Consider the following 25,790-nt stretch of genomic DNA (forward strand, 5'->3'; position numbering starts at 1 on the left):
TATTTTCAATTTTCACCCAAATCACACGACTCTGTGCTCCTCTCAGGAACAAGAAAACCTTTGCAGCTTTACTTTTTGCAGTTAATTCCACTTAGATAGAAGTCTATTATATCCTCAAGTCTGCACTCACATCTGCCAACAAATGACTGACTGCTTTCACACATTCATGTCATTTAGATTTTTGTTAAATCTCCTATTCAAGCTCATTGGATTGCAAAAAAGCACAGATTGACAGTTTGTGAATAAGCTTGCAGCATGTAATACTGACTGGGTCTAATAACAAACTTTCAAAGAAAGTTAGCCCATGCTTTTTTGTGGTATAGCTGTCACAACTGATTTCAGAATGGATGATCTGAAACTGAAAGACCACACACTGATGTTTGCTGAAAATGGGCACACTGTGATTGTAAAGGATATTTGGTTTAATAGTGGCTTTGGTCTGATACCACCATCACTGTAACAACAGCATTGAAGAGAGTAACTTTCAAATCAGTTGACTCATTTTATTATACAACTATAGTACTTATTCCAAAAAGACATGGGCAACATGGGCAAGCAGGGAAGCTATGATGATGCCATCTGTGATGGATAATCGTGGGAACTGTGAACCTTGTCCATGATGAAACACAATGTGGTGTTCCACAACACAAATCTGACTTGCACCAGCCGCCTCACAATGCTGGCTGTCGATTGAGCTTCAATGTGTTGATTTGTGTTGGGGAAATCGGAAAAACAAATAAAATGTGTGGCATACTTAAGATGTTTATTTTTTCTGAAACAATCCTTTAAGCCATACTGTGGAACGCAAATTGCCACAGGACCCTGAATTACAATACAAATGATTTCCCAACACACCTGTGAATACTGGCTACGCTAGCTGAGCACATGCATCACAACAACACATCATCGCTGTCATCCGGCAGCCAAGAAGGTTGTGTGGAGAAATGAGGATCATTGACAACAATTATGCAGTAGGCTTTGTGCACAGTATTTGTGGAAGTGGCAATGAAACACCTTTTCTGTCATAATAATGAGTTACCAAGTAGAGTTCAGCCAAATATTCAGCATTTGATTTGTATAATGTATAATTACATATGACATTTTAAATAGCACAGGCCGTACAAAGGAGAAATCAGTCTCATAGAACCATCGACATAGAACATGCTCTGCTACCAAGGTGAGGGCTGTGGAAGACAGTTTCATGTCTCAGATAATACGCTATGGCAAGTGGCAAGACTGAGCACAGCAACAAGACACGAGGTATTTATACTGCATCAGCAAGGTCTGTCCCAGACAAATATTTCAAAGCAGGCTGGTGTTTCAAGATGTGCTGTTCAAGCTCTTTTGAAACAGCACAAATAAACACCAAGCTTATTTCCCTTCAAAGTCGGAAGACGTCCAGCACTGCCATCAGCTTCTGGTCAGACCGATGCTTGTGCTGTTAATGCAAGGCTTTGAAACAAAATGTACAAGAATTATTTTAGTGAGTCATATTAACAGTGTACAGCTTCCATGACTTTCAACAAACACCAGTCTGCTCTCATAACTCAGATTGGGCTCATTACTCTGTCTCTTTTGTTTCAGAATTGATTTGATTGATTTATTTGAAAGTCATTATTTTACAAGGCAGTCCACAACAGAGCTCCAGAGTATATTGTTAAAGATAAAACTCAACTTTTAAAACCATACTAAGGTATAATAGGCAGGTACAGCTAACGTGTCAAAGCTTTAATTTTGTCTAATTCATGTACTGAATAGTGTTATACAAATAAAGCTTCATCTCCTCTATAGCATATTACAGTATTTGTGGTTTTATTCTGCTCTGTTTAGTGTTATATTATATATTGTGAAATACAAGTAGATTTGCCTTGATTTGCCATAAACATCGTTTCCAATAAAAACCTTCAGAAACCAGTGCTTTCTAAAAGCAGCTGCAGGTAATCTTGCATGGTTCAGGTGTGAATACTTATTTGTACTTTGAAGTTTATGTAATACTTTTATTGAAAAATGGTAATACAGTACATGTTCCAGAGTAGAGAGCGAACCCAATAATAAATTGTGTGAAATATTTCAATCGACAAGACTCCTTTGTGCCGGACTGGTAGAATATGTCAGTGTGTCTCATTAGGTTTCTTCTGATTTTTATGAAGAGGAAGGAAACTTGTTTGGATAAAATAAATAAATTGGTGGCTGGTGGTTGGATTTCCTCAGCAAAGATGCTCCAAAAGAGTCTCATTATTATATTAAGACTGCTGAATTAAATTCTTTATAGTGTTGCTTTTGGAAATAGAATATTTTTTCAGCACTCATAGCAGCTTTTTGAGGGAAATGTTGTAATGAGAGTACTGGATATTAATGTTAGACAGCTTTTCTGTTCACTGTAGTTTCAAATTCTGAACCAAATCCAATCAGACTTGTTTGCCTTGTAAATAAGTACTCGCTTACAAGGAGATCGTTCTCTATATTCAGCTCATCCAAGTGAGCATGCTTGGAGCAGCTGGCAGCCATACAAATGGCCAAGGAGCAGTTTGGTGGTGCTTCCTCAAGGCACATAGACTCTTGTCTGCTTGTCTTACTGCTACACTTTTACACACCACATCAATAACTTCCTAGTGGCTTCTGTATATATACTGTAACTGTGGCTGCAAGAATTTCTAAAGAAGAAGACCTTTCGCATTAACATGTACTGCCCCTGCATAATTCGGTAACAGACCAAACAAGCTTGTCAGCATCTCCAGCCTTCTTAGAAAACTATACGATTTAGATGGGATGTGGTGGTGGGTGGTTTATTAATAATTCAAGGCTCTGAATCTTCAAATGGCTGTCTGTATGGATTACTTCAACCCTGTCATTTATATGCATTTATTCTTCATTAACAGTTTATTTTCAAAGGCAATGTTCAGAATCTAGTAAGGGTCAGCAAAAATAACAGGAGGATGTAACCCACAGTCTTTTTTACTTTCCCTCGACAGTCTTAGATGTTAAGCATTTTGACATTTAAATATTCAAATGGTCCATATTGAAATCACACACACACACACACACACACACATATACTACCACTCAAAAGTACACACCTTCTCATTGAACTGAATGAGAAGGTGTGTCCAAACTTTGACATTTTACTGGTAGGGTCTACACTGGTGTGATAAAGTGCTGGCTCCTTTTCCTTTTCCTTTGCCTTCCTTTTTCCTTTTTTTTTTTTTTTTTTTGCATGTTTGTCACACTTAAATATTTGAGATCATCAAACTAATTTAAATATTAGTCAAACATAACACAAGTAAACACAAAATGTAGTTTTTAAATGAAGGCTTTTATTGATTGAACCCTAAGCCTAATAACTGGTTCAGCCGCCCTTAGCAGCAGCAAATGCAATCAACCATTTGGGATAACTTGCAATGAGTGTTTTACAGCACTGTGGTCCTCCACAGTGCTGTAAAACACTCATTTAGTCCACTCATAAAGTCTTGGGGGGTTTTCTAACATGAACCACCTTTTTAAGGTCATGTCACAGCATCTCAATGGGATCCAGGTCAGGCCTTTGACTAGGCCACTTAAAAGTCTTCATTTAGTTTCTTCAGCCATTCAGATGTGGACTTGCTGGTGTGTTTTGAATCAAGTCCTCTTTAGCTTGAGGTCATGAACAGATGGACAGCCATTCCCCTTCAGGATTTTTTGGTAGACAGCAGAATTCATGGTTCCATTTATCACAGCAAGTCTTCCAGGTCCTGAAGCAGCAAAACAGCCCCAGACCATCACCCTACCACCACCAGATTTTACTGCTGGTATGATGTTCTTTTTCTGAAATGTTGTGTTACTTTTACACCAGATGTAATGGGACACACACCTTCCAAAAAGTTCAACTTTTGTTTTCGTCAGTCCACAGAGTTCATCATTGTTCCATGTTTTCTCCATTTGTGGATAATGGCTCTCGCTGTGGTTCACTGGAGTCCCAAAGCTTCAGAAACATCTAAATAACCTTTTACAGACTGATGGATCTCAATGACTTTCTCATTTGTTCCTGAATTTCTTTGGATCTTGGCATGATGTCTAGCTTTTGAGGATCTTTTAGCCTGCTTCACTTTGTCAGACAGGTCATATTTAAGTGATTTTTTTGGTTTAGACCACGTAAGTTTTTTTTTTTGTTTTGTTTTGTTTTGTTTTTTTTCTAACCAGTCGTCACTTTAAAGTTGGTTGGTATCATCTTGTGGACTGTAGGAGGTCCAGGAAGACAGGGCACGCTCCTCTCCACATATGAGGGGAGACGGTTGAACATATATTATTCTTAAATTCTTGAATCTTGACACTCCCCCTTACATTGCTATGGTTATAAGCCTTACTGAAACATACAAAAGCCCCAAATAGTCATTTTGTGTTGTTACACAGTTAGAAACTGCTTGTGTAATTCTGTACTGCCCTAGGTGTTTATAGAGGCAGAAGGACAGCGGTGAAGATGTCTCCTGACAGTGAGGACTGACTGTAAATGGCTTAGCCTTTCTATGAAGCAGTACAGAAATGTACTTCCCTTTTCAAACGACAGACAGTGAGAGTGGAAACCATATGCAAATAGTCCTCACTGCTTCAACTCTGGACTCCTACCTACCTTTAAAATAAGTTGTTGTCTTTTGGTTTCTGGAGAAACAGGGAAGATGGGGGAGGAAGATAAAAGCTGATACACAGACATGTATGAAATAAAAAAGGAAATTGTTAAAGTAGCAGAGTAAATCACAGGGATCTGTGGAGCAGAAAGTTCCCAAGGTTATGCTCATGTTGTCAGGCTGTTGCTGATGCATGTGTCTCATTTTCAGTTGCATTTCATTTCAAGTTTGACATTTATCATTGACAAGGTGTTTCCATGTTTTATATCACAATCTCAGAAACTGTTTTTATGTCAGGAGGCTTGGCTCCACAAGTCAGAATTTCCAAAGGAGGATTTGGTCATTTGCATAATGCTTGGACTCTGATTTGTTTTTCATTAGATGTCTATATTGTCTGAAGCACATACCCTTCCAAGCAGTATAGTGCAGAAAAATCTGCTCGTATTTAGATGTATCCAATTCTCACATCCAATGGCATTCAGATGTTTGCCAGCTTTCATTAAGAGGCATGATATTTTACGGGAACATGCACCCACCTCCGGCTTCAAGCGATGACTCATGGCATGACTGATGAATGAACTCATGGTTCTGCAGATATCAGAACCATGAGTTTGCTTCCCTGGAAACCAGGCCATATCATCTTTTTAAAATCCTCTGGTGCCTTCAATAAGTTCATCATTTTCACTGGGACCCGGAGAAGGACTGATAAGCAGTTATTAGATACTTTCAGAAATTCACTTTTAATTGTATTTTGAGATGCACTGATGAAAAGTTTCGTAAAAATGACCCAGTAAAATAATAAGAGGGCAAAACTGTGGTCATTGGTAAATTGAGAATATATGGGCTGTATTTTTGTAGTTTTGTAATAGGGGAGAAAATCTCACAGGACACTGTAGTAATTAATGGGTAAGACTTAATGGTTACTATATAAGCTTCACTTCCTTATTTACGGTCACTGTGTCTGTAAAATTTTACACTCCTATGTGTAACATTATGTTCAACAAATATGAAAGTGGCAGATCTATCGCCCACAACCTACTGTAAATTTTAAAACAATGAGTCTTTCAGTTTAGACAGGAGTTGCTTCTCAGTTCTTGCTGGTGTCTTGCTGATCACATTTAAAAAAGTAAATAAAATCACTTGATGCCTCATACGGACCTCATGGTAAGAGACCAACACTAAGCTGCAAGTCAATAAAAAACAGAATCAGCATCTTAAAGAGAAGGGATAGTCCTCGCTTGATGTGATAACGTGGGGAGACATAAAGAACTGTTGTGTTGTAAGAGAGCCCGTTAGTCATGGTGTAATCTAAAACACAGCAGAACAGATACGCTAATATTACTTGACTTCAGCAGCCTGGTGCACGCAACAGAGATGTGAATCCTATTGTACTTCTTCTATCATAGATTCAAACTGCAAAAATGTCGATAGTTAATGTGAACTCTTGGAAAGCAAAAGTGCTGCTTTAACTAATAATTTGCAATTATCCATGGGCTAATATTTCACAATACCCTGTTTTCCTTTTAGTAATTAGATAATATTAGAGTAAAATGAGTTATCTATCTATTTAAAATGTAGTAACCGAGAGAAATGTGGCCAATAATACGCATATGCAGGAAACTGTCAGATGCCACAGGAGTGCTTGAAGATAAATTTGTGCTTGTGATAAATTTAGAACATGTTGTTATTAACACGACTTAAAGCGGCGGCTGTTTTTAGCGATGAAGGAAAATACAACCATCTTACAGTTGCATTTTGAGCCTGCAGGGAACGTATGTCTGAAACTCTAAAGATAGATTCTGGGTGGGAGTGCTTCAAGGCTGTGAACCATTCACAAAACAGAGGTTGTCAAAAGTTCCTGAAATTGACAATTCATTTGTAGTTCTTAGACTTGCATATTTGAAATTATATTTGAACTATCGCAACACTAAAAAAAATGATCATTTTATGCTTCATATCCTCAAAGATATAGTTAAATAACCTTGTGAGCACTCCTGTCAAAATCCACTTAGAGCCACTGCACAAGCCGGTGCATGGTAACTGGCACCAATATACATAGATAAATTAATAAAGTACTTCCACTCGCGTTACGTTTACATTAAAACTATTTAGCTCTTGCTCTTATCCAAAGCACATTATGATGAGGGCAGCCGTAAAATGAGCTCAAGCTCAGGCTGATAGTGCCCTGGTAATAGATCTGAGCAAACACAGCTGTAATGTGAGACAGCTTCTCCGCCAGAAGTTCTACAAAAAGGAAATTAGGGAAAGAACAGCTAGATGGTGAGGAAAATTAGATTTAGGCAGGAGTATATTTGCAAGAGGATATGATAGAACGGGCTTTGAAACAAGAGGGAACAGAGTACGTGGGCTATTTTCCGAGGAGATGAGTTTTAGGTTTACTAGGGAAGGGGGTGGTTGCTCTGACTGAGATTGTTCAATCGCAGAAGAGTCATGGAGACTTGGTGGAGTGAGGACTTGACTGTTAATAACACAAAGTAAACTAAAGCACAGGGTTGTGAAGTGGTGATTTATATGTACAACAGCGTAGACGAAGTATCCTCCCAGCCCTGAACGACATGGTCCAAGGGTCACCAATTAGGTTTACAAAACTTCTTTATGACAGCAGGGCAGGGGAGCACACTGTCTCATCCAAGACAATGCGTAAAGTGTAATTGTTTGCTGCAGCCCTGTTGAGCCACACGTCTCGCTTCAGCAGCACAGTAGAACAGATTGTTTCGCTTCAACATGCAAATTAGATGTTGGGTTTGATCGTTCAAGGGGATGCACTATGAGGAATGTCTGCTGCACAAAGCTGTTTAGTTTTGAATGCAACAACAATAAGCACAACAATATACTCAGCCATAACATTATGGCCGCTGACAAGAGAGGTGAATAACATTGACTATCTTGTGTTTGCTGGGAAACATTTCAACCTGGATTTCTTGTGGATGATACTTGCACCACCCACCTAGACCAGACCAGACACCCCCACCCAATAGCAATGACACTCCTTGATGGAAGCAGCCATCCCCAGCAGGATGCAGCCTGACACAGACACACAAAAATGCTTAAGGGACAACTAAATAACCTAAATAATAAAGAACAGCACAAGGTGTTGACCAAATTCAGTAGATCCCAAACTGATCAAGTATCTGTGCGATGATCCACAGAGGCCCCTCCCCTCAACCCATGGGACCCCAAGGCCTCCACTAACAACGTTCTGTTGCCAGACACCACAGGACACCCTCAGAAGGACCATGTCCATTCTCTGATGAGTCACAAATGTTTGGAGGCAACAAGGGAGATCTACAAAATATTATGAAGGTCATAATGTTATGTCTGATCGGTGTAGCTGTTCTTCGTGATGGGAGGCTCAGACCATTGTCCGTTTCTTGTCTTGAATTCTTCTTGTCTTAAAATGGCAGCAAACAATTACTTGTCAACTGGAGAGGCTTCGCGCAGGCAGAAATGTGAGGCATTTGTTTCATTCTCAGAAAGGCATGCTGACCCTGGAAGGAAAAAAGAATTATGAGACTGCAAGCTGTTATTGGTAGTATTTTAGAAAGTGCTGGCACACTTTTTTGAGCTGAACGTGGTGCAGCTAAAACATACCACTAAATCTCCAAAGTCATATATTATTGATTGAATCATAGTAGGGGATCCACCGCTGTGTTGCGCAATATCTCAACCACGCTCTGATGGATTAATGTGAAAGATGGTGCCCAGAGTACTTTTCTTCTAGTGTCACCATAAGGTTTAAATTTATGGCTGGTTTTGACAGAAACAACAACTGAATGATCATAAGATTAAGTTCAGACATTCATGTTTGCTCCTCCACAACATGAAACACCACTCATCTGAATCAAATCAAATGAATCCAATCACGCTTTATTGTCATTATTGACATACATACAACTGCAATGCAGGCAGAATGAAATTGTGCTTCTCTCAGAGATCTGTGCAGACTCAGCAAAAATAGGTAAAGGTCAGTTGAAATAAATTAAAAGAGTCATTTAAGTTAAAGTAAAATAAAATAAGTAAAGTGCAAAATGCAAGGTGCCCTTCTAGAGTCAAATCAGCAGTTCAGCAGTCTAACAGCTTGTGGGAGAAAACTGCTCATCAGTCTGTTCGTCCTGCTCTTGATGCTCCGGTACCGTTTGCCTGAAGGGAGCAGTTCAAAGGGTTTACTGAGAGGGTGTGAGGGGTCTTAGTGGCATCTTCCATTCCAAGTGATTGGACTGGGTTTTATTTGGAACATCTGTGAGCAGGGTACGATTGAAATTAGTGGTTCTGTCAGTGGCTAGAATTTCAACACTTGAATTGTGAATGGGGGACAAATTTTAAGACTTTGTGGTCGGTCACTGATAAGTGGTGGGGAAACACCACTGAGAAACACTAATGTCGAAATTGAAATGTATATTATGTGCTACCTACGAACTAAGTTAGGCTAAACTAAAATGGTCTCAGTGAACAAGAGGAATACTAGCCTTAGTCTTAGTGCAGTGGAGAGACTTTTATAAGCTCATACAGATGTAGACACCGACAACAGTGTGTTACTATCAGTGATTTCCCTCACATGTAGAGATACAAGGTGATACAAGGTAATGTTCAGCCTTGTCTGCTGCTGCATATGAGTAAATCCTTGAGCAAACCTGAAAACTAGAGTAGGAGGTAGTGGTAATTCCTTGCGACTGCAGTCGCAGTTAAATAGCACCAAACCAACAGGGACACTACTTCACTGGACTGTGGCCTGGGATCCTAAGCTCATACTGGAACTTGCGTTAGACCTTGGAGAGCGTCTGAATCAGCTAACAGCACATGCTACTGCTACATATTAGTATATTCAAATTCTGAGACCTCTCACGGATTCATGGGTTGTTGTTGTAAAAGAAATGGAGTAACTAATTTTATTTTTAAACCAGTTAAACAGTTCCTAAAAAGACGGAGGAAGCAGTTTTTGCTCTTGACACAGTCTAATGTCTCCACAGAGTGTCCTGTCGTGAGTTTTCCAGTCATAGCCACAGTTTATTTATCTAATGTTTATTGTTTACCCTTGATGATGCTCATTTGGACCACATGCTTCTCTGTGTCTTTGGTTTCCCGATAGAAAGGACAAGAAGGATGTCAGCTGTGCTATTTTGGTGCTTACAGTGTGATGATTTCAGCCTTATTCTCACTAAAGCATCGGGAGTCCAGTGCTAATGTTAAGCTCAGCACAATGAAGGGATTTCTGAGCATCCTCCACGCGCTCTGAAAGCGACATCTCCTTTGATGACCCCCACATAAATGGGGGCATTTTAATAGAAGAGCACATCTTCATTACTTCTCTGGTGTCTTTGAATTGCTTTGAGGGACTATTCACATCCTTCAGATACTAATCAGCAGCATTGTAGGGCCTCATTTATCTTTTAATTAATTTCCCTCCAAATTTTGATTTTCCTATCTCTTGTTTCAAAGTACATTTTGTTTTAACACAGAAATCCATATCCCTTTTCATGTATTAGTGTTCACCAAAAAGATGTCTGAATAAATTGAAATGCTGATAACTCACGGGTTTGATTGAGCTGTTAATCAAAGAACGAATGTAAATTGGAATAGAAATAATAACCAACAATGTTAATGCTTGATTACATGTTGATTAGAAATACTCAGAGGGCAGTTGTTGAAAACAGACATGATTTTATGTACACTGAATATTTATTTTAACAAAATGTACCTTTTCTGTACAAGAAGATGTAGAAAATGTTGGATGGAAGTGTCAGTACAACTGGGAAAAGTTTGTGTAGATCCTGCAGCAGGGTCCTGAGCGTCCCAGAAGTCTTCATTAAGTGAGGAGTTAGTGCCACTGCATTTTAGTCATCAAGGACTCGGTCTTTTCCTCCTGGGTACTGGGGCCATGAACATTTTCCACCACAGGGACTCTTCTCCACATGGTGGAGGCAATGAGGGGCCTCTGCTTGCCAGTCAACATGTTTTTGAACAGCAGTAGATATGGTGTCAACATGGCAACGCTAATGTATCGCCAAACTGCTCTCACAGCAGACAAACATGTTTTTAAGTCTCAAACAAGTATCAGAACAAAAACAGTAAGTCTATGTAAGAATTACATAAAGTAAATATTTTTTACATATAATATATATTCTCTGGCAGCACAACAAATTGAGCTCTGTTGACACTTTTGTAGGGTAAACAGGTGCACAGTCATTGAGCAACATCTGTGTAGCCTGAGGAATAGCTTTGGTTTCAAGTCATGAACGCAGTATGAGAGTCTTTTAATTCCTGCAAGGCTACAAATGATTCGTTTTTTTTCAATGAACCTGTTGAAAAAGCAGACTTGTTACGAGACTGTGGCAGATAAATGACTGTTGTGTCTTTCTCTTTGCTGTGTTTAAAACCAGGTGTGGCAGTGTGGCGGCAGCGTTGAGGTCCTGCCTTGTGCTCGCATCGCCCACATAGAGCGGGCTCATAAACCGTACACTGAGGATCTCACGTCTCATGTGCGACGGAACGCCCTCAGAGCCGCAGAAGTCTGGATGGATGAGTTTAAAAGCCACGTCTACATGGCTTGGAATATCCCGATAGAGGTGAGAAGTCATGTTGCTCACGGTGTTACAGTTACATGAAAAAATCACGCAGTCTATGTGTTCCTGTTTGACACAGTGCTAGAAATAAATGTGATATATTACTTGTCTACCAACACCGAAAGAAAAATGTGATTATTCTTATTATTTAGTGAACAAAAATATCAATCAATGCAATATTTAACGTTCATTTAAAATAGGCCTCTGAAGACAGTAAAGAGGTAATCCATCATATAATTAGTCTCTGACATTCCAACAAAATGTCTTTAGATGCAAGACTAATGAAGGTTTTATTGCATCTAGTTTATGATGTAAGTTCACTCACGACATTTTAATGGGACTCTTTGACCAGATCATTCCATGACCATCTACTTCTTCACTTTGAGTCAGTCCTTGGTGGATCTGTTAGTCGGCTTATAGTCGTTAACCTGTTGAGAGGACGGTTTCTGGTTCTGCTTCAACAACCTCACATTATCTTATTGATTAACTGCTGCTGTGGCCAAACAACTCCATCATTGATCCGTCCTGTCCAGGACACGTTATTTGAAAAGGCCTGATCTTTGTCTCTATGTTAATTGGTAAAGTTTACTTTCCCTTCAGTCTTCATTTTGGACAGAAACTTTTTCCTGGTGCCATGCGGGTCAGATTTCCTTCTGATAGTTAGCACACACACTTTGACACTAACAGCTGCCTGCAGGTCCTGTGATGGAATTTTACAGGTTCAAAATTATATTGATTTAAAGGTCTTTTACAATCTTCGAAAAACTCCAGAGGAATCCAGAGCATTTTTTTGGTTAAGGGTTCAGAGTTTCGCTTTAGATGTTGCCATGGTGATACCACATACTTCTGTATTGCCATAGATTTTCTGGTTAATGCACAGTGGTGGACGTAACTTTTTCTTGTGACTGATGTGTTTAATTTAATCTGCAGACATTACTGTGCAGTGTCAATTTTATTTGTCAGCGGTGTGAGTATACAACCAGAAAGAGAGGCTGAGGCTTTGTGGCGTGTGGCCACTAAGACATTTTTTTATTTTCCCTCTGAATTAAAGGAAGTGTTTTCACCACTGCTCTCTACTAAGTCTTTATTTCCTGAACAATAGTTTCTAGGAAGACAAAATGTAACAATATTTAAATATTCAAGGACATAGAACAGAAAATCTCTAACAAAGAAAAAGTCATTTTTCATGAAGTATAAATCCGGTGAAAGCTGTAATATTTTATGAATGGCGTTCTATGTCACAGCTTTATAGACAGTTGAGATGAAACAGTATATGTCGAACCGTAGGCTGTATGCAGTCTTGTAAATGTATACTACTTTATAATGTCAGATGTCAGCTGTAAACTGGCTAAAGGCTACAAAGCAGAAGCAGTGACAGTGCAGATGTGAGCAGACAGATTTTCTGAGTATAGTTAGTATGCTATACTGCTGGAGTCATTGTAAAGATAACATCATATAACATGTCACGTCACAGAGTGCTGCAGTGCTCATTATTTGTCCCACCTCTTATAGAAACAGCGCGACACTGGGAGCTTCAGTCGGAGGTTTTCAAAGCTTGATGTATTGTTTCTCTCGGGTGTTATAATCAAAAAGGAGCATTCATAGAGTAGTGCAAGTTCAATGAGAAAAAATAATACCCAGAAATATGAATACAAATAATATCAGGCAATGTCACCATAAATCTCCAGGGCCGGGAGCCACAGTCCATTCCGTAGCCACCTAATCCAAATATGTGATCCGTTATCAGCTGCTCTCCTCTCTCCTCTTTTTAGATGAACAAGGCCCCAGACACCCTCTGAAGGCTCCAATGAAATGATTTTCTTGTCACTTACAGAACAGCCTGACTTAAATACATGTCACAGATTAAATAAATGCTTAATATGACTTAACAAAACAGTCTAAACTGAAACATTATCCATATGAAAATTCATCACAAAGGCTAACAGTAGCATTTTAAGATTAATTAAGGAAACTAAGTGGATTACAGCCGTGGCTTGTTAGAAAAATAATAATACAGAAAGAAATTAAAGGCAAAGAGAGAAGATGTACAGAATTTATGTAATGCAACATTTAATTTTGATCAGAAAATCGGTTGATTTTGTCCTGTGAATATTTGTATTTAGGCCTTTATGAATTGTTAGAGATGTTAAAGATATCTGCAATGTCAACAACTCTTTTGCTCATGGAAGTTTGCAGAATCAAAGGGAATTTAGCTGATACAAAATGTACTACAGGCTTTTCTTTTTGTGCGCTTGCAGCTCCATTAGTGTTATATTTTAGGATTTTCACAAGATACAGCTTTTTCTTTGATGTTGATCTGAATCACGTCAATTAAAATAATGTAACCGTGTCGTCTTATGGTAAATGTAGCATCCCTTAAAGGCTAAGTCAAATGTTTGTTCACGGAGTCTTTCTTCTTGCCCTGGATAATCTGTTTGAATATGTTAATCCATGTTTTGAATAGATGAACATCTGCAGGCAATTCATTCAGTCAATAATGAGGCGTTTAACAGGGACTGTACTCAAGAAGTGTGAAATCCAGCCCCAGCTTTTGCCCCATGAATTAAGTGCACAGCAAAACCATCAGTGTTATTTTACCTCTGAGGGTGTAAAAATCAACACTGTTCATTTTAAGTTTGTAGCCATCAAGTTTGCTTTTTGATGTTTTTGAGCACCAGAGAGCCACATCATCAACGTTTGCACCCACTTCAGCTTATTAAAGGTAATAAAATATGGCGTCAGTGGTGTTAGATTAGACTGCGTGAACAACATGCGGCAGATGGTGACATGCAGCGGTGGAAGAAGCATAGAGAGATAAAGTCCCGGCACTCATGTATACTGTATAATGTGTATGGCAATCAATGGTGAGACATAAATAATTCTTTGATCCCACTTGGATTGTGCCTTGTCAATAATTTAAAAAATGAATTTTGCAAGATAAGAAAGTTGCAGTTTTACCATATTGAAGTACAAGACTGTGAAAATGTGGAATTAGAAAGAAAGCTTCTGTTATTTATTATAACAAACTGCAACTTTCCTGACCTTAAAAAGAAACATCGGGTAATGTAACGCATGGCACAATGCAACAAAAGCAACAAAAACTGTATTATTTGTCTTTTGACACCAATTACCATACATATTTTTTTTCCAAAAATAAGGTCCCATGGTGCCCAACAGAAGGCAAGAGATTTATCCTCCTTATTATTATTATTATTATTATTCAGGTCCTAGGTGAAGGTACAAGTAACATACTGTTACAGAGACAATGTACTTTAACCTGCATGTAAATACTTGCAGAAATGTATTTGTTATTTTCCTTTTAATTTGCTACCATGAGACTGACCCAATGCTGCAATTTGATGTGGTAGTTGGACAGAAGGCAAACAATCCATACCATGCATTGGCTATTCAAATAATATGGCTGCAGAATGCACCTCTATGTCCTGTTATCTGATTCCTTTCAAACCCCAGTTAATCAATGTTAACCCTGCTTGTGCATCTCTGTTTGTCTTCATGTTGCTGTGTGTGTGAGCTAGGACTCAGGGATTGATATTGGCGATATCTCCGAGAGGAAGGCTCTGAGGAAGAGGCTGCAGTGTAAAACCTTCCGCTGGTACCTGGTCAACATCTACCCCGAGATGAGGATGTACAGCGACACCATCGCATATGGAGTAGTAAGCTGCTGCCTCCCTCTTGAGCAGATCATTTTAATCCTCTGTTTTGGTATCTGGGTGGCTGCAGACAGGGACACAAACAGTCCATAGAGATGAGATCTTCTCTCTTCTTTACCCTTAAGAATTTCAATCACCCGAGGTCGTTTGAGTTAGTTTAAACTGCCTTATTGTAGTTACATAGATGCACCAAAATATAGATTAATTTAATGTATAAATAGTATTATCTCTTTCACATGCATGTAATACATTCCACTAGAGGGTTTTTCAGCAGATTTGCCGACAGGGTATGCTGGCAGTGTTTCTATTTTCTCATTCCTAGTTGTTCTCATACTGCTTTATTTCCACGGTCCTCCCACCTCCCATCAGTGTGATGCACCCTAATACACGGTGGCACACACAGCGCTGTTTTACAGCTCTGCTTTCTACGTCGTATGGATATTTTTTGTCTTGTACAAACTGGCATATGGGTATAATGAGGAAATAGACAGGCCTCATTACATTAATTTCTCCAAGTTAGTCGACCTCATTATCGTATATTTGTGACATGCATTCCATTGGCTAGTCAGTTGTGGTGGTTTGGGGGTTCATTATATGCAGAAGATTGTCATGCTTGTTTAACACAATTGTTAAAAAAAAAAAAAAAAGAGAGAGACAGAGAGACAAATACCATGCCATACTGCAACACAGTGAAATAAAAATATATGATGAATACATGTATGTATTCTAAATATTCGGTTTGACATAACTAGATGTCAGATACTAAACAAAAATAATCAAGTTTTTTGTTTAATCATTCTCTTTTTATTATCCTGTAAAACATCATTTATTTATTATATATTATATTTTATAATAATCTTGGGGATGTCTACAGGACTTAATCCAGTCAAATGTCAGCTTCTAAACAAAGCAGATTACAAAACTTTGAATTTAGCAGATTACAGCAGGAGGCTTGTGTTTGGATGAACATTTGTGATGTGTAGTAATGAGGTCGGATGCACACAAAAATCTGAGGACTGGGTGAACTAATTTTTGGTTTAAAGAAAATTTACAATTCAAGTAAGAAAAAGTGCTGCAGTGTGAGGCAGGGTAATCCAAAAAAACAAGACAAAACTCGGGAACCACAGGAGAACATGAACAAACAGGTACAAAGGAAAAGGCAGGACTATACAGATGGGCTGAGGGCTTAACAGATGAAACCAACGAGGGTGGAGCACACAAGGAGAAATGAATCAGTTAATCAAAGCAAGAGACAAAACGCCAAGGAAGAAACTTTCAAGATGCAGGAAACACAAATAAAAAAAATTCTAAATGGATTACGGAAAATATTCAAAAGTCAATACCACGACACTCAAGTGAACAGATCTGTGAGGCTGTGAATAGTGACATCTGCGCTTCTAGCTAAATGATAGTACTAACACGCTAACATGCTCGACATAACAACATGCTGATGTGTAACGGCATGACCAGAGACCATAGCCATGTCTTGTGAGTTGTTGATTTGCTGCAGAGCAAATTTGGGACTAATCAGGTGCCTCCGTGACACGATTACGTGATGGACACATACAGGAGCTCATGTTAACCAGTTGGGCTGTTCAACTCTTTAGAAAGTTTTGGTGTCTGGTCTAATTTCCATGAGCAAATTTAGTGAGAAGGGAGGCCGGGTGTTCTAAAAGAGGACACATCTACACATCCAAAGAACATAGGCTGCTGATTCACCAGACTTGGCGTATTACAGTACTTCTGCCTCCTGTTTGAACCCTGCATTACAGTCTGGGCCAAAGTAGTAAACTGACAGACCGACCCCTAAAGCCATGCTATGAGCAGGCTAAAAAAAATTTTTTTTCAGGCAAACTCACATTTCCAGAGAATATCTTTGATGTGTAATGTATTTTACCTCCTGATCTATAAGTGTGGGTGCGGAAGGTGTGGGTGGATGCCAGCTGTCCTCCTCGCTCATAACGCTTTGTACTTGCTAAGCCATGCACATGTTAAAGTGGTTCAATTAAATTTGAAGGATTTGATTTAAATCCCTTATGTAAGTCTGTTCCACACATATTTAATTCAGAAACACATAGAGCTGCATGTGCCAAAGACGCTCTAAATTCAGTTTTTTTACCGTGACGCTGCCCCACAGGTGTCACTTAGTGTTGCATATTTACCATTTTCCACTACAGTAGAAATGTTTAGATCCAAGGAGCTGACGGGACCACGCGCAGCCCGTGGACCTGCTGATTATCAGATAGGAGTAGACATCTCAGGAGTCAATAGGGAGCTGAAATCATCCCTCGCTGTGTCTTTCTGATCTCACATCTTTGCCTAATTCACTCCTCACACAAACCACTATCCCCGGAGCTCCCTACGGTGCAGTTTGTGTCTTGCAATCAGGCAGACCTTTGTCATGACACACATGAATAACCCTGTGGGCCCCAAAGACTGAGTCAGGTTCACGGAGCGTAGCACTCCTGATTTACATTTTTATAAAGCAAAAATGAGTATGAGAAGCTACAGCCCACTCAGGTTTAGCTTATTCAGTATATTTTGTAATTATGCTTTTTATATCCTCTTAATCCCAGTGAATGTGTCACGTTGATGCCAGTATAAGACAGTTACTGCGGGATATAAACATATTTCCCTGTTCACCTCTATGCTTTGTAAATTTCTGTTCCAACTCACACACACTTGTCGATACATTTTTTATAACAAAAGCAGGAACTACAGGAACCAGTACGTACTTTCTGGATAATGAGTTCTCCCCTTGTGAAAGAAATCGTGCACTGCAGAGCTGAAGAGAGCAGGTGGTGTGTCACACACTCCCCACCTTCTGGCAATAGATTTTATCTGCAAACTGGACATAACACATGATCGAGTATTATCTGTTGCCATTAGTCATCAAAATTAAAACAGGTGGCTCTACTTCTCAGCACTCCAAGCTTTATTAACTTTTACAGTTATATTGCGTTCATCATGGTGGTGTCATGGATTGTGTCCTTATGTATCCCTGTGCCTTCTGGTAATTAGAAACATTCACTGATATTATACATTTTCAAATTAAAAGTTCAGCTTGTTATGTCTAGTCAATGTCAGGGTTTGCTAACAGTAAACAGTCATGGTAGTGACCTCGCGTTCACTAAATTATTTTGATCTTGAGTTTCTTTATGAATTTGTCCACTGATACGTGGGTGTTTTTCTTTGTTAGTTGAAAAACTCTCTGAAGAACGATCTGTGTCTGGATCAGGGCCCGGACAATGACAACATCCCCATCCTGTATCTCTGTCACGGGATGACACCGCAGGTAAGAGCACCCAGTTTAATCTATCGTCTCTGCACTCTTTGGGTTTTTATGACTCACTAAGACTTCATTCTGAGGAAAAATAACTCACCTTTCCTCTTTTTGGTAGCTTTACCTCATAATACTGGAAAATGTTACCTGTTTTGCCCTTTCAAACTTAAATCTTTGACGTTTTTTAATCAGACTCATCTCTGTTTTTCATTTACCTTAATTTAGCGGTAGCATGTCCAAGCTGAATCCAAATGAAATTCCACGTGTTTATCAAAACGTGATGTAAAGTCCTGTCCTGTCATACCTGAATGTTTGACGTTGTCCTTTGAAAGAGCAAACCTGTGTTGGATTCAGACACAGCCCCAGTGATTTAAATATGTTTCTTTTGCTTTTTTTTTTTATCAGTTTTCAATTCTTAGTTCCCTTAAGTCCCTGGAGCACTCGTTCAGGATATACATCAGGTCTGGTAACAAGGAGAGTTAAGTGTCTTCAAATGTTAGTGCAGTTTGATAATCATCTACTTTCACCAGCCTCATCCAGCCGATATCGATCCTTCCATCCCATTACGTGTGAGGAGATTGTTTTCAGAGGATGTTGAACCTTGCTGTGACTTGTCTTATAGAATGTGCCTTGATCTACCATTATCCTCTCAATTCAAATGAATCTACTGGACACGTTTCACCTGTTCTGGCCTTTACTCTTGCGTCTTTAAATTTTGCAGTCCTTTATGACTGATAGAGCTGCTGATTAGAAATCTGTTATGTGCTACAAACCCAAATCAAACAAAGGGTTGAAGCAGCGCCAGCATTCATAATAAGATTAGGGATCTACAAGAAGTCTGGATTTCCTCTGTAATGATGCAGACTCATGGACCGTAGCAGACGTTTGCTATAGTCAGTCAAAATGTGTCATTGTAAGCTACTTTCCATTGATGTGGCTTTGGGGGAGCGCTGTGGCTAAGGCAGTACTGTACACAAAGCCACACACAGCTTACAATCCAACACTTGACTGACTTTACAAGAGCACGTTGTCAGCAAACATACAGTGCTGCTCTTAACCTCAAGCAGTAATAAAACATGTCAACTTAAGCACAAGGACAATAGACTCCGCCGCCTCATACAGACTGGCTCTCCAAAAAGAGCAGCACCGACAAAAAAAAAATAATCACACTCATCACACTATTTAACGTCTGGTGTGAAGGAGGCCTTTTGGGAATTATCAGACAAATAAGATTAAAGTAAAAGAAGGATTACAGTAAAGTATTAAAAACAGCAAAGTCAGCTAAGTTCGCACCTCTTTCCTCTGTGAAAGAAGACATTCTGTGGGTTCCTCTGTGACTGTCTGCTTCCTACACAGTTTTAATCTGATCTCACTTCCCCGTCTTCTTTTCGCAACCCTTTGACGTTTGAGTTTTTATCCATTCGTTTGTTGTTTTAGGCTGCAAGTGGAAGTGTCACGCCGGGACTCGAAGCAGAACTCAGGACTCAGTATGCAGAGATGACAAAGGGGGTTTAATTGGAATGTTCAGAGATCCCTCACAGAGGGACAAACAAATGGCCACAAAAATTCCTGGACGTAATTCTAATCAGAGAAAACAAAAACTCTCCAAAGGGAGGAAATACAAATCGAAGAAACAAATCACTAATTAAACACAAAACACTCCGAATGGAGGAAACCTCAGAACTGAGAAATAACTAAGAAAAGACTAGACAAACAAAAACTATCTCTCCGAGAGGATTCACAGGCTTACTTGGAAATTCTTTGGTTGAAAACATGAAGCAAGGCACGAGAACAAGTGGACGACGACAACACTCTGGCACAAGACAAGGGGAACGCAGACTACTTAAACACATGGAGGGAAATAGGGGACGGGTGGACACAATCAGGAATCAGGGAAGACAATCAGACTTGTGACACATGAGGAAGGGCAAGTGGCCTGAAACGAGAGGAGCGTTACTTTTCAAAATAAAACAGGAAATGACAGGACAGAACAACCCCAAGACAAGACGCCCTCACCACGGTGTGACAGGAAGAAGCACTCACATTCTTTACTTTAGTTGATGTACCTGCAAAGAAGGTACAAATTGTGCTCAGGTAAAATCACAGCCTCATCAGTTTGTATTACGCGCGTCAAATCTGCTCGTTGTGTAGCAAGCGTTGTTACATGCATCATTTAAGTAGCCTTTTACTGTTGTAGCTGCACTAAGTAGACAGGTGGATCCAGTTTTCACTATTTTCTAGACAGTTAAATACTGTAGGCCGGCTTATGAAGACTTTGTGCCACTCCACTGGGTCACCAAATCAGGTTCTGTGGTTCCTGAGAAGATTCTTGAGGAGGAAAGAATAAATAAATATATAGTAAATTAATATCCATTCCTTTGAGGTGTTTGCTAATATTTAATTTTTTGGATGATTTTAACTTTTTTATGGGGCCACACCTGAACAGAGGTGGTTATGGCTCAGTAGGTAAAGCAGGTTGTCTGTGAACTGAAGGGTTGGCAGTTTGATCCCTGGAATCTGCCACATGCGGCAGTGTCCTTGAGCAAGGCACTTGGGGGAGCTCTTTTTGTAGGGATCTTAAAAAAATAAAAATAGTTTTGTTATCTAAAAGGTCTCCAGATAAGTTATCCCTTTATCATGAGACAGTAGGCTTGGCCATTCGCTGTAGTTTCAAATTTTACAAATCTTATATTTCGTGTTAAGTCACTAAAGGAGTCATTATATTGGTTAAAAGTGAAGCACAACATTAACTTGTAGTGGTGCACTAAAGTGAAGTAACAACTGTAGTAGTCCATCAAGTACTTCACTGAAGTTTAGTTAATTGCCTTACGTCCTTGCAAGGTGCATAGATAGCAGTTTCACACTTTCATTACACAGTATAAAGAACATTATTGTGTTTTTTACGACTTCTTGTTTATCGCTCCTTGTGCTCTACATTAAACTATAGTCGGCGTTGTGCCAGCGAATATATAACCTGCCTATTTTGCTTTATTACTGCAACTGACTTACAGCTTTCTGCCACCCTTGAAAAAAAACAATTTCCACTAGAGAGAGCACAATTATTTGGGTTTTCTCCCCATACCTGATTTAATGTTTAAACATTGCTTCTTGTGTGAGTTGTTATCACTTTGACCCAAGAACATGGTATAAATATGCATATTTAGTAAATATAAAGCCACCTCCTTGATGTCTTTATACTCAAAAAAAATGAAGAGCAAGCCTACCTTTCTGGATAGTTCAGTGTGTCTTTATGTCTCTGTACAGATCTAGAAGGGCTACTAACTAAATGTCATCCTCAGCAGTGTTGCCGTACATGACAAGAGTGAAGGATGTGGTGTTTCTTTCAGAATGTGTACTACACCAGTACTCAGCAACTCCACATCGGGCTCCTCAGTCCCACCGTTGATGACGACGACAACAAGTGCCTGGTGGATGTGAACAGTAGGCCTCGCCTTATTGAGTGCAGCTACGCTACAGCCAAACGCATGAAACTACACTGGCTCTTCACTCAGGTAACTCAGATAACGCCAATCACACACAACAGGCATATAGTACAGCCAGAGAACACAAGGTCAGCGTTCAGGCTTCTGTTCTCACTAAGACCATGATAATAAGTTAGGAAATCTGGGTTGGTGACCAAAGTCCAGTTTTCACTACTTTACACTGAATTAATCCAAACAGACCCTCACATAAAATTGTCACATCACCTGATGTTAACCCTACCCCTCTTAATCCCTCTGATCAGGCTGTGGAGTAGCGGTTAGAGTTGCAGCCAAAGGGGGGCCGGGGGGCTGAAGGGTCCCAGGTTTGCCTCCTGCCCCCTCCGTGGCTGTAGTGCACCCACCAGAGGCCGCAGCCCACTGCCCTAACTGTACACATTACTGTGTGTGAACAAATGAATGGGTCAAAGAGCAGGAACATAAATTCCCCTCAGGGATCAATACAGTATAAATTATTATTATTATTATAATGTAAACAGACCACAGTGACTTGATAGTCTCTTCATTGGTGGCTCTGTTTTCACTAACTGTATTTTAATGAAACAAGCAGCCACACTACACAGCTGATTGTTGGTGAATTAGATCTTCTCAATACTTTTTTCTGGGTTCTTTTATCTTTTCTTATTGTTGTTTGCTTTGTTGTCAGTGCAGAATTAATCAGAAATTTATGTTCTTGTTTTAAATCCTCAAAATTCAGAAGGATATTCTCTTGACTATAAAATAATATATAGATACAATATGTATACTACAATATATATACACATATAGACCTGTGTGGTTTTGCAGTGCAACGAGCACAAAGTGTGAAAAGAAGGTACATGCTGAGACACATATGTCAGATTTATCTTTGGAGTGATCTTAAAGTGCTTATTTTAGTTGACATTGCATTATTTAGTAAGTGGATTGGGGATGAGATTGGAGCATGTAATGTCTCTAAAATGTGACATCAATTATTGACACAGTTTTGACTGCATATGTTTGCAGTGTGTCAAGCTCAAACAGAAATAGATCGCCTTGATGCAGCCGTGGCAACTTTGAGAAATGAAGCCCCCTACAAATAGGCGAGAGAATGCTGGTTTTATTGTTCAAACACAAATATCCTACTATTCTGCATCAAACCTGGTCACCTACAAGGTATTTTTAATCCCCTTCAAATGAAATGTCCTTTTCATGTGTGAAATAATCACATGCTTGTCTGTAGAGATATTCAGCGAGTGGGCCCTTACAGTTGGGTTTGCTTGTATGATCTGTGGATACATGTGGGTTGTTCCTTTTTTATTCCTCTCTAACAAATGCTTATTATTCTGTATTTAGCTTAGCACATTCAGTACAAACTATAGCGACCTTAATCAAATAACAGCCTTCCCACATGATGTAGGTAGGCTTTCATATTGTGCACATGGTGAAATCTTGGAGACTTTTTTTTTTTTTTTTTTTTTTAAGAAACGCTAAGAATTATGTAGATAACTTGGTCAGGCTGTTCTTTACACTTAATGTTACAGATTTGCACGGGTTTTTCGTCGGCCTCGTTCCAGACTTCTGAATTACCGCCCACATCTTCAATTTGTTCAGTGATTCAAATAGTGTGTTGCACTTATACTTGTCCGTTTCAGCCAATCAGAGCTTCGGACGTAAGATTAAAAATAGGGAATAGGGCATCAATATGTACAAAAGCCAGAAAGAGAATGACTGTGTGATTTGGATTAAAAGAGAAAATAAAGTCCACATAAAATATAAGGTTGTCATAAAAATAGTGCTGAATGTAAAAATATTGGGAGGGTTTTAATGTTCTCACTTAAGTTTCACCTGTTGGTATAAATACTAACAATGTTGGTAATGGAGCCAAATTGAACTACTAAGATGTGGAAAAGCCGTGCATGTCCGAGGTCCCCTTCACCTTACACTGTAGCCTCTCCCCTCTCCCATCAAGTGTCCTGCTTCACCCTGGGGTGGTGCACCTCACAATTTGAAAGTGTTGGCTCAAAATGAAACCATCATCAGTGGCCTTTGGGTTTCTGCAGTCAGCACCTAGCCTGTTGGTGATGAACTTATCTGTATGTGACTTATTTCGTAGCATAACATCATTACTTGTTAGCGCATTGGTTAGTAGTGTTGTCGATAAAAGAGCATATGCCTTCATAGGCATATTATCGGGTTCCTTAGTACATGAGATCATTCAGTTCTAAAATGCTAAAAGCTATTCATCTGCTATCGACTCTTTGACAAAACACTGGAGTGTCATGAATGGGGATTCAATACAATCAGGATCTGGAACTGTTCTGGGTCTATACCGCTAATAGCTTTTGGTTTATTGCCCTGACTGAACCACACACGGCTCTATTGGCTGGCTCAGACCATCCCCACATAATGACCCATAAATGGCCACTTCCAGCCATCACCACCAGTCTGTTATCTATAAAAATGTTTTTTGGACGTCACAGACAGGCCGAACTTTTGTGGAAGTATAGAAAGGATCATTTGGCACGCTGACTGTACAGCCTTGTCCAATCCTTCTTTTCCCTCCTACTCCTCTCTTCATTCCTCCCATATATTTGAAAGGAGCTCTCTCCTCACAGCTCTCTCTACACTGTAATGGGGGGCTGAAGGCCTCCTCTTCAGTCACTTGCCCTTTGTCAGAGCTGACACTGTAATGAGAAAATCCTGCCTCATTTCATGAGACCAAGCTGCAGTATTTTTACTGAGCTGATGTGTTCATTCTGCTCAGACTTGGGTAACTGATATGGAAGTTTATAAACTGTCGGACCTTATTTCATTTTGCAGTAACGGTTGTGCTTTTCCCCAGCCTCCATATCACTCATCTCCACATAAATCACATGAGACCTTGTCTATAAACTCACTGATTTTAAACATTAATTTAATCTGAAACCTATATGAGGTGTCTGTCAAGTCCTTGTTTCAGTTTCCCCTCTAAAATCTGTGTTTGTTTCTTGTTTTGCTTTTTTGAATCAGTCTTCTCTTCTGGTGTATTCTCTCAAAGTCCTTCCTGCCTTGCCTGTACGGAAGCTAATCACAGGGCCGGCAATTGCAGCAATTGCAATGTTGTTTTTGCCTTTAAACCATGTTGATACTATCTGGTGGGCCCGATGAGAGTAGTAGTGAGAATCAGCCAAAACACCCAGCTTACGGCACTTCAGCAGCTCACATCCAAATCCATTCACGGCAGTCTGAGGAACAATATATTGTGCACACAAATTGTTCCTCTGCAGCGTGGCGCAATTTTAACCTGACTGCCTTTTATCTTTTCAGGGAGGATCCATTCAGAACAAGAAATCAAAGCGATGCCTAGAGCTTGTAGCGAGCAGTGACAACGAGTTTGGCTACCAACTGGCTCTGCAGAGATGCACTGGACAGAAATGGTTCATCACGAATGTGCTGTTTAGCAGCTCCCTATGATCGACTTCTGAAAGAAACACTGGAGGGAACAGCAACTGGATTGAGTGGAATAGTTTCTGTAGTGTGCACATATTTATGCAAGTGTCTGCGCATGTGAAGGGATAAGGAGCCGGAGTTCATTTGGAGCCACGATGTCCTCTGATGAGCAGTCGACATCACATCGTAAATGTTAAACATTTCATTTTGTCTACAGGATCAGCCATAGCTGGCGGATATTTTACTAATTTGACAATGTAGTATATTTAGTATATTTTGTGGTAAATACAGTACAGTCAGATTTTTGTTGACTTTCAAGATGTAATGGGTCCAATATGGTTTTGTACTTTGTTTATATTTGCTACTGTGTAGCAAACACTCGGAAACTGTCCCTGCTGTAATCATTTTATTTTAGTGTCTCAGGTTTGTAGGTTTATTATGCGACTCAAACTGTACAATAGTGGAAAATGTTGAAATAAATCAGAAAATGATATTTTCTAAATGTAAATATTTTGAACACTTGTAATATATAAAAGTAAAATTACTGATGTAAAGTGCTGAGTTCAAGTGCCTTTTTTCATAAGATTTATTTATTTATTTTTTAATCATCTGGTGGTTTAATGGGTGTCCACCAGTTTGAAAACACATAAACAGCAGATAAATATACTGTAAGTTCAGATAAGATAATCAAACAGAAAAAATACAAATGAATCAAAGCTGAGTTAGAAATCAGAAGTGGGGCAGTAAGACTGAGAAATCAGGGTGGA

General features: G+C 39.4%; 1 protein-coding gene across 1 annotated transcript in view; it reads left to right on the forward strand.

Annotated features, from left to right (window-relative positions):
• Positions 1-25,577, forward strand: part of galnt18b (UDP-N-acetyl-alpha-D-galactosamine:polypeptide N-acetylgalactosaminyltransferase 18b) — a 72,010-nt gene extending 46,433 nt beyond the window's left edge. The window contains exons 7-11 of the mRNA XM_047579718.1: positions 10,997-11,182; positions 14,716-14,853; positions 18,050-18,145; positions 21,481-21,645; positions 24,901-25,577. Of these exons, the coding sequence (XP_047435674.1) occupies positions 10,997-11,182; positions 14,716-14,853; positions 18,050-18,145; positions 21,481-21,645; positions 24,901-25,047 (732 nt within the window). The 3' untranslated portion in view covers positions 25,048-25,577. The remainder of the gene's footprint in view (positions 1-10,996; positions 11,183-14,715; positions 14,854-18,049; positions 18,146-21,480; positions 21,646-24,900) is intronic.
• Positions 25,578-25,790: the final 213 nt, after the last annotated feature.

Source organism: Mugil cephalus, chromosome 3, assembly GCF_022458985.1.
Source record: "Mugil cephalus isolate CIBA_MC_2020 chromosome 3, CIBA_Mcephalus_1.1, whole genome shotgun sequence".
In the NCBI taxonomy this organism is placed as follows: domain Eukaryota; kingdom Metazoa; phylum Chordata; class Actinopteri; order Mugiliformes; family Mugilidae; genus Mugil; species Mugil cephalus.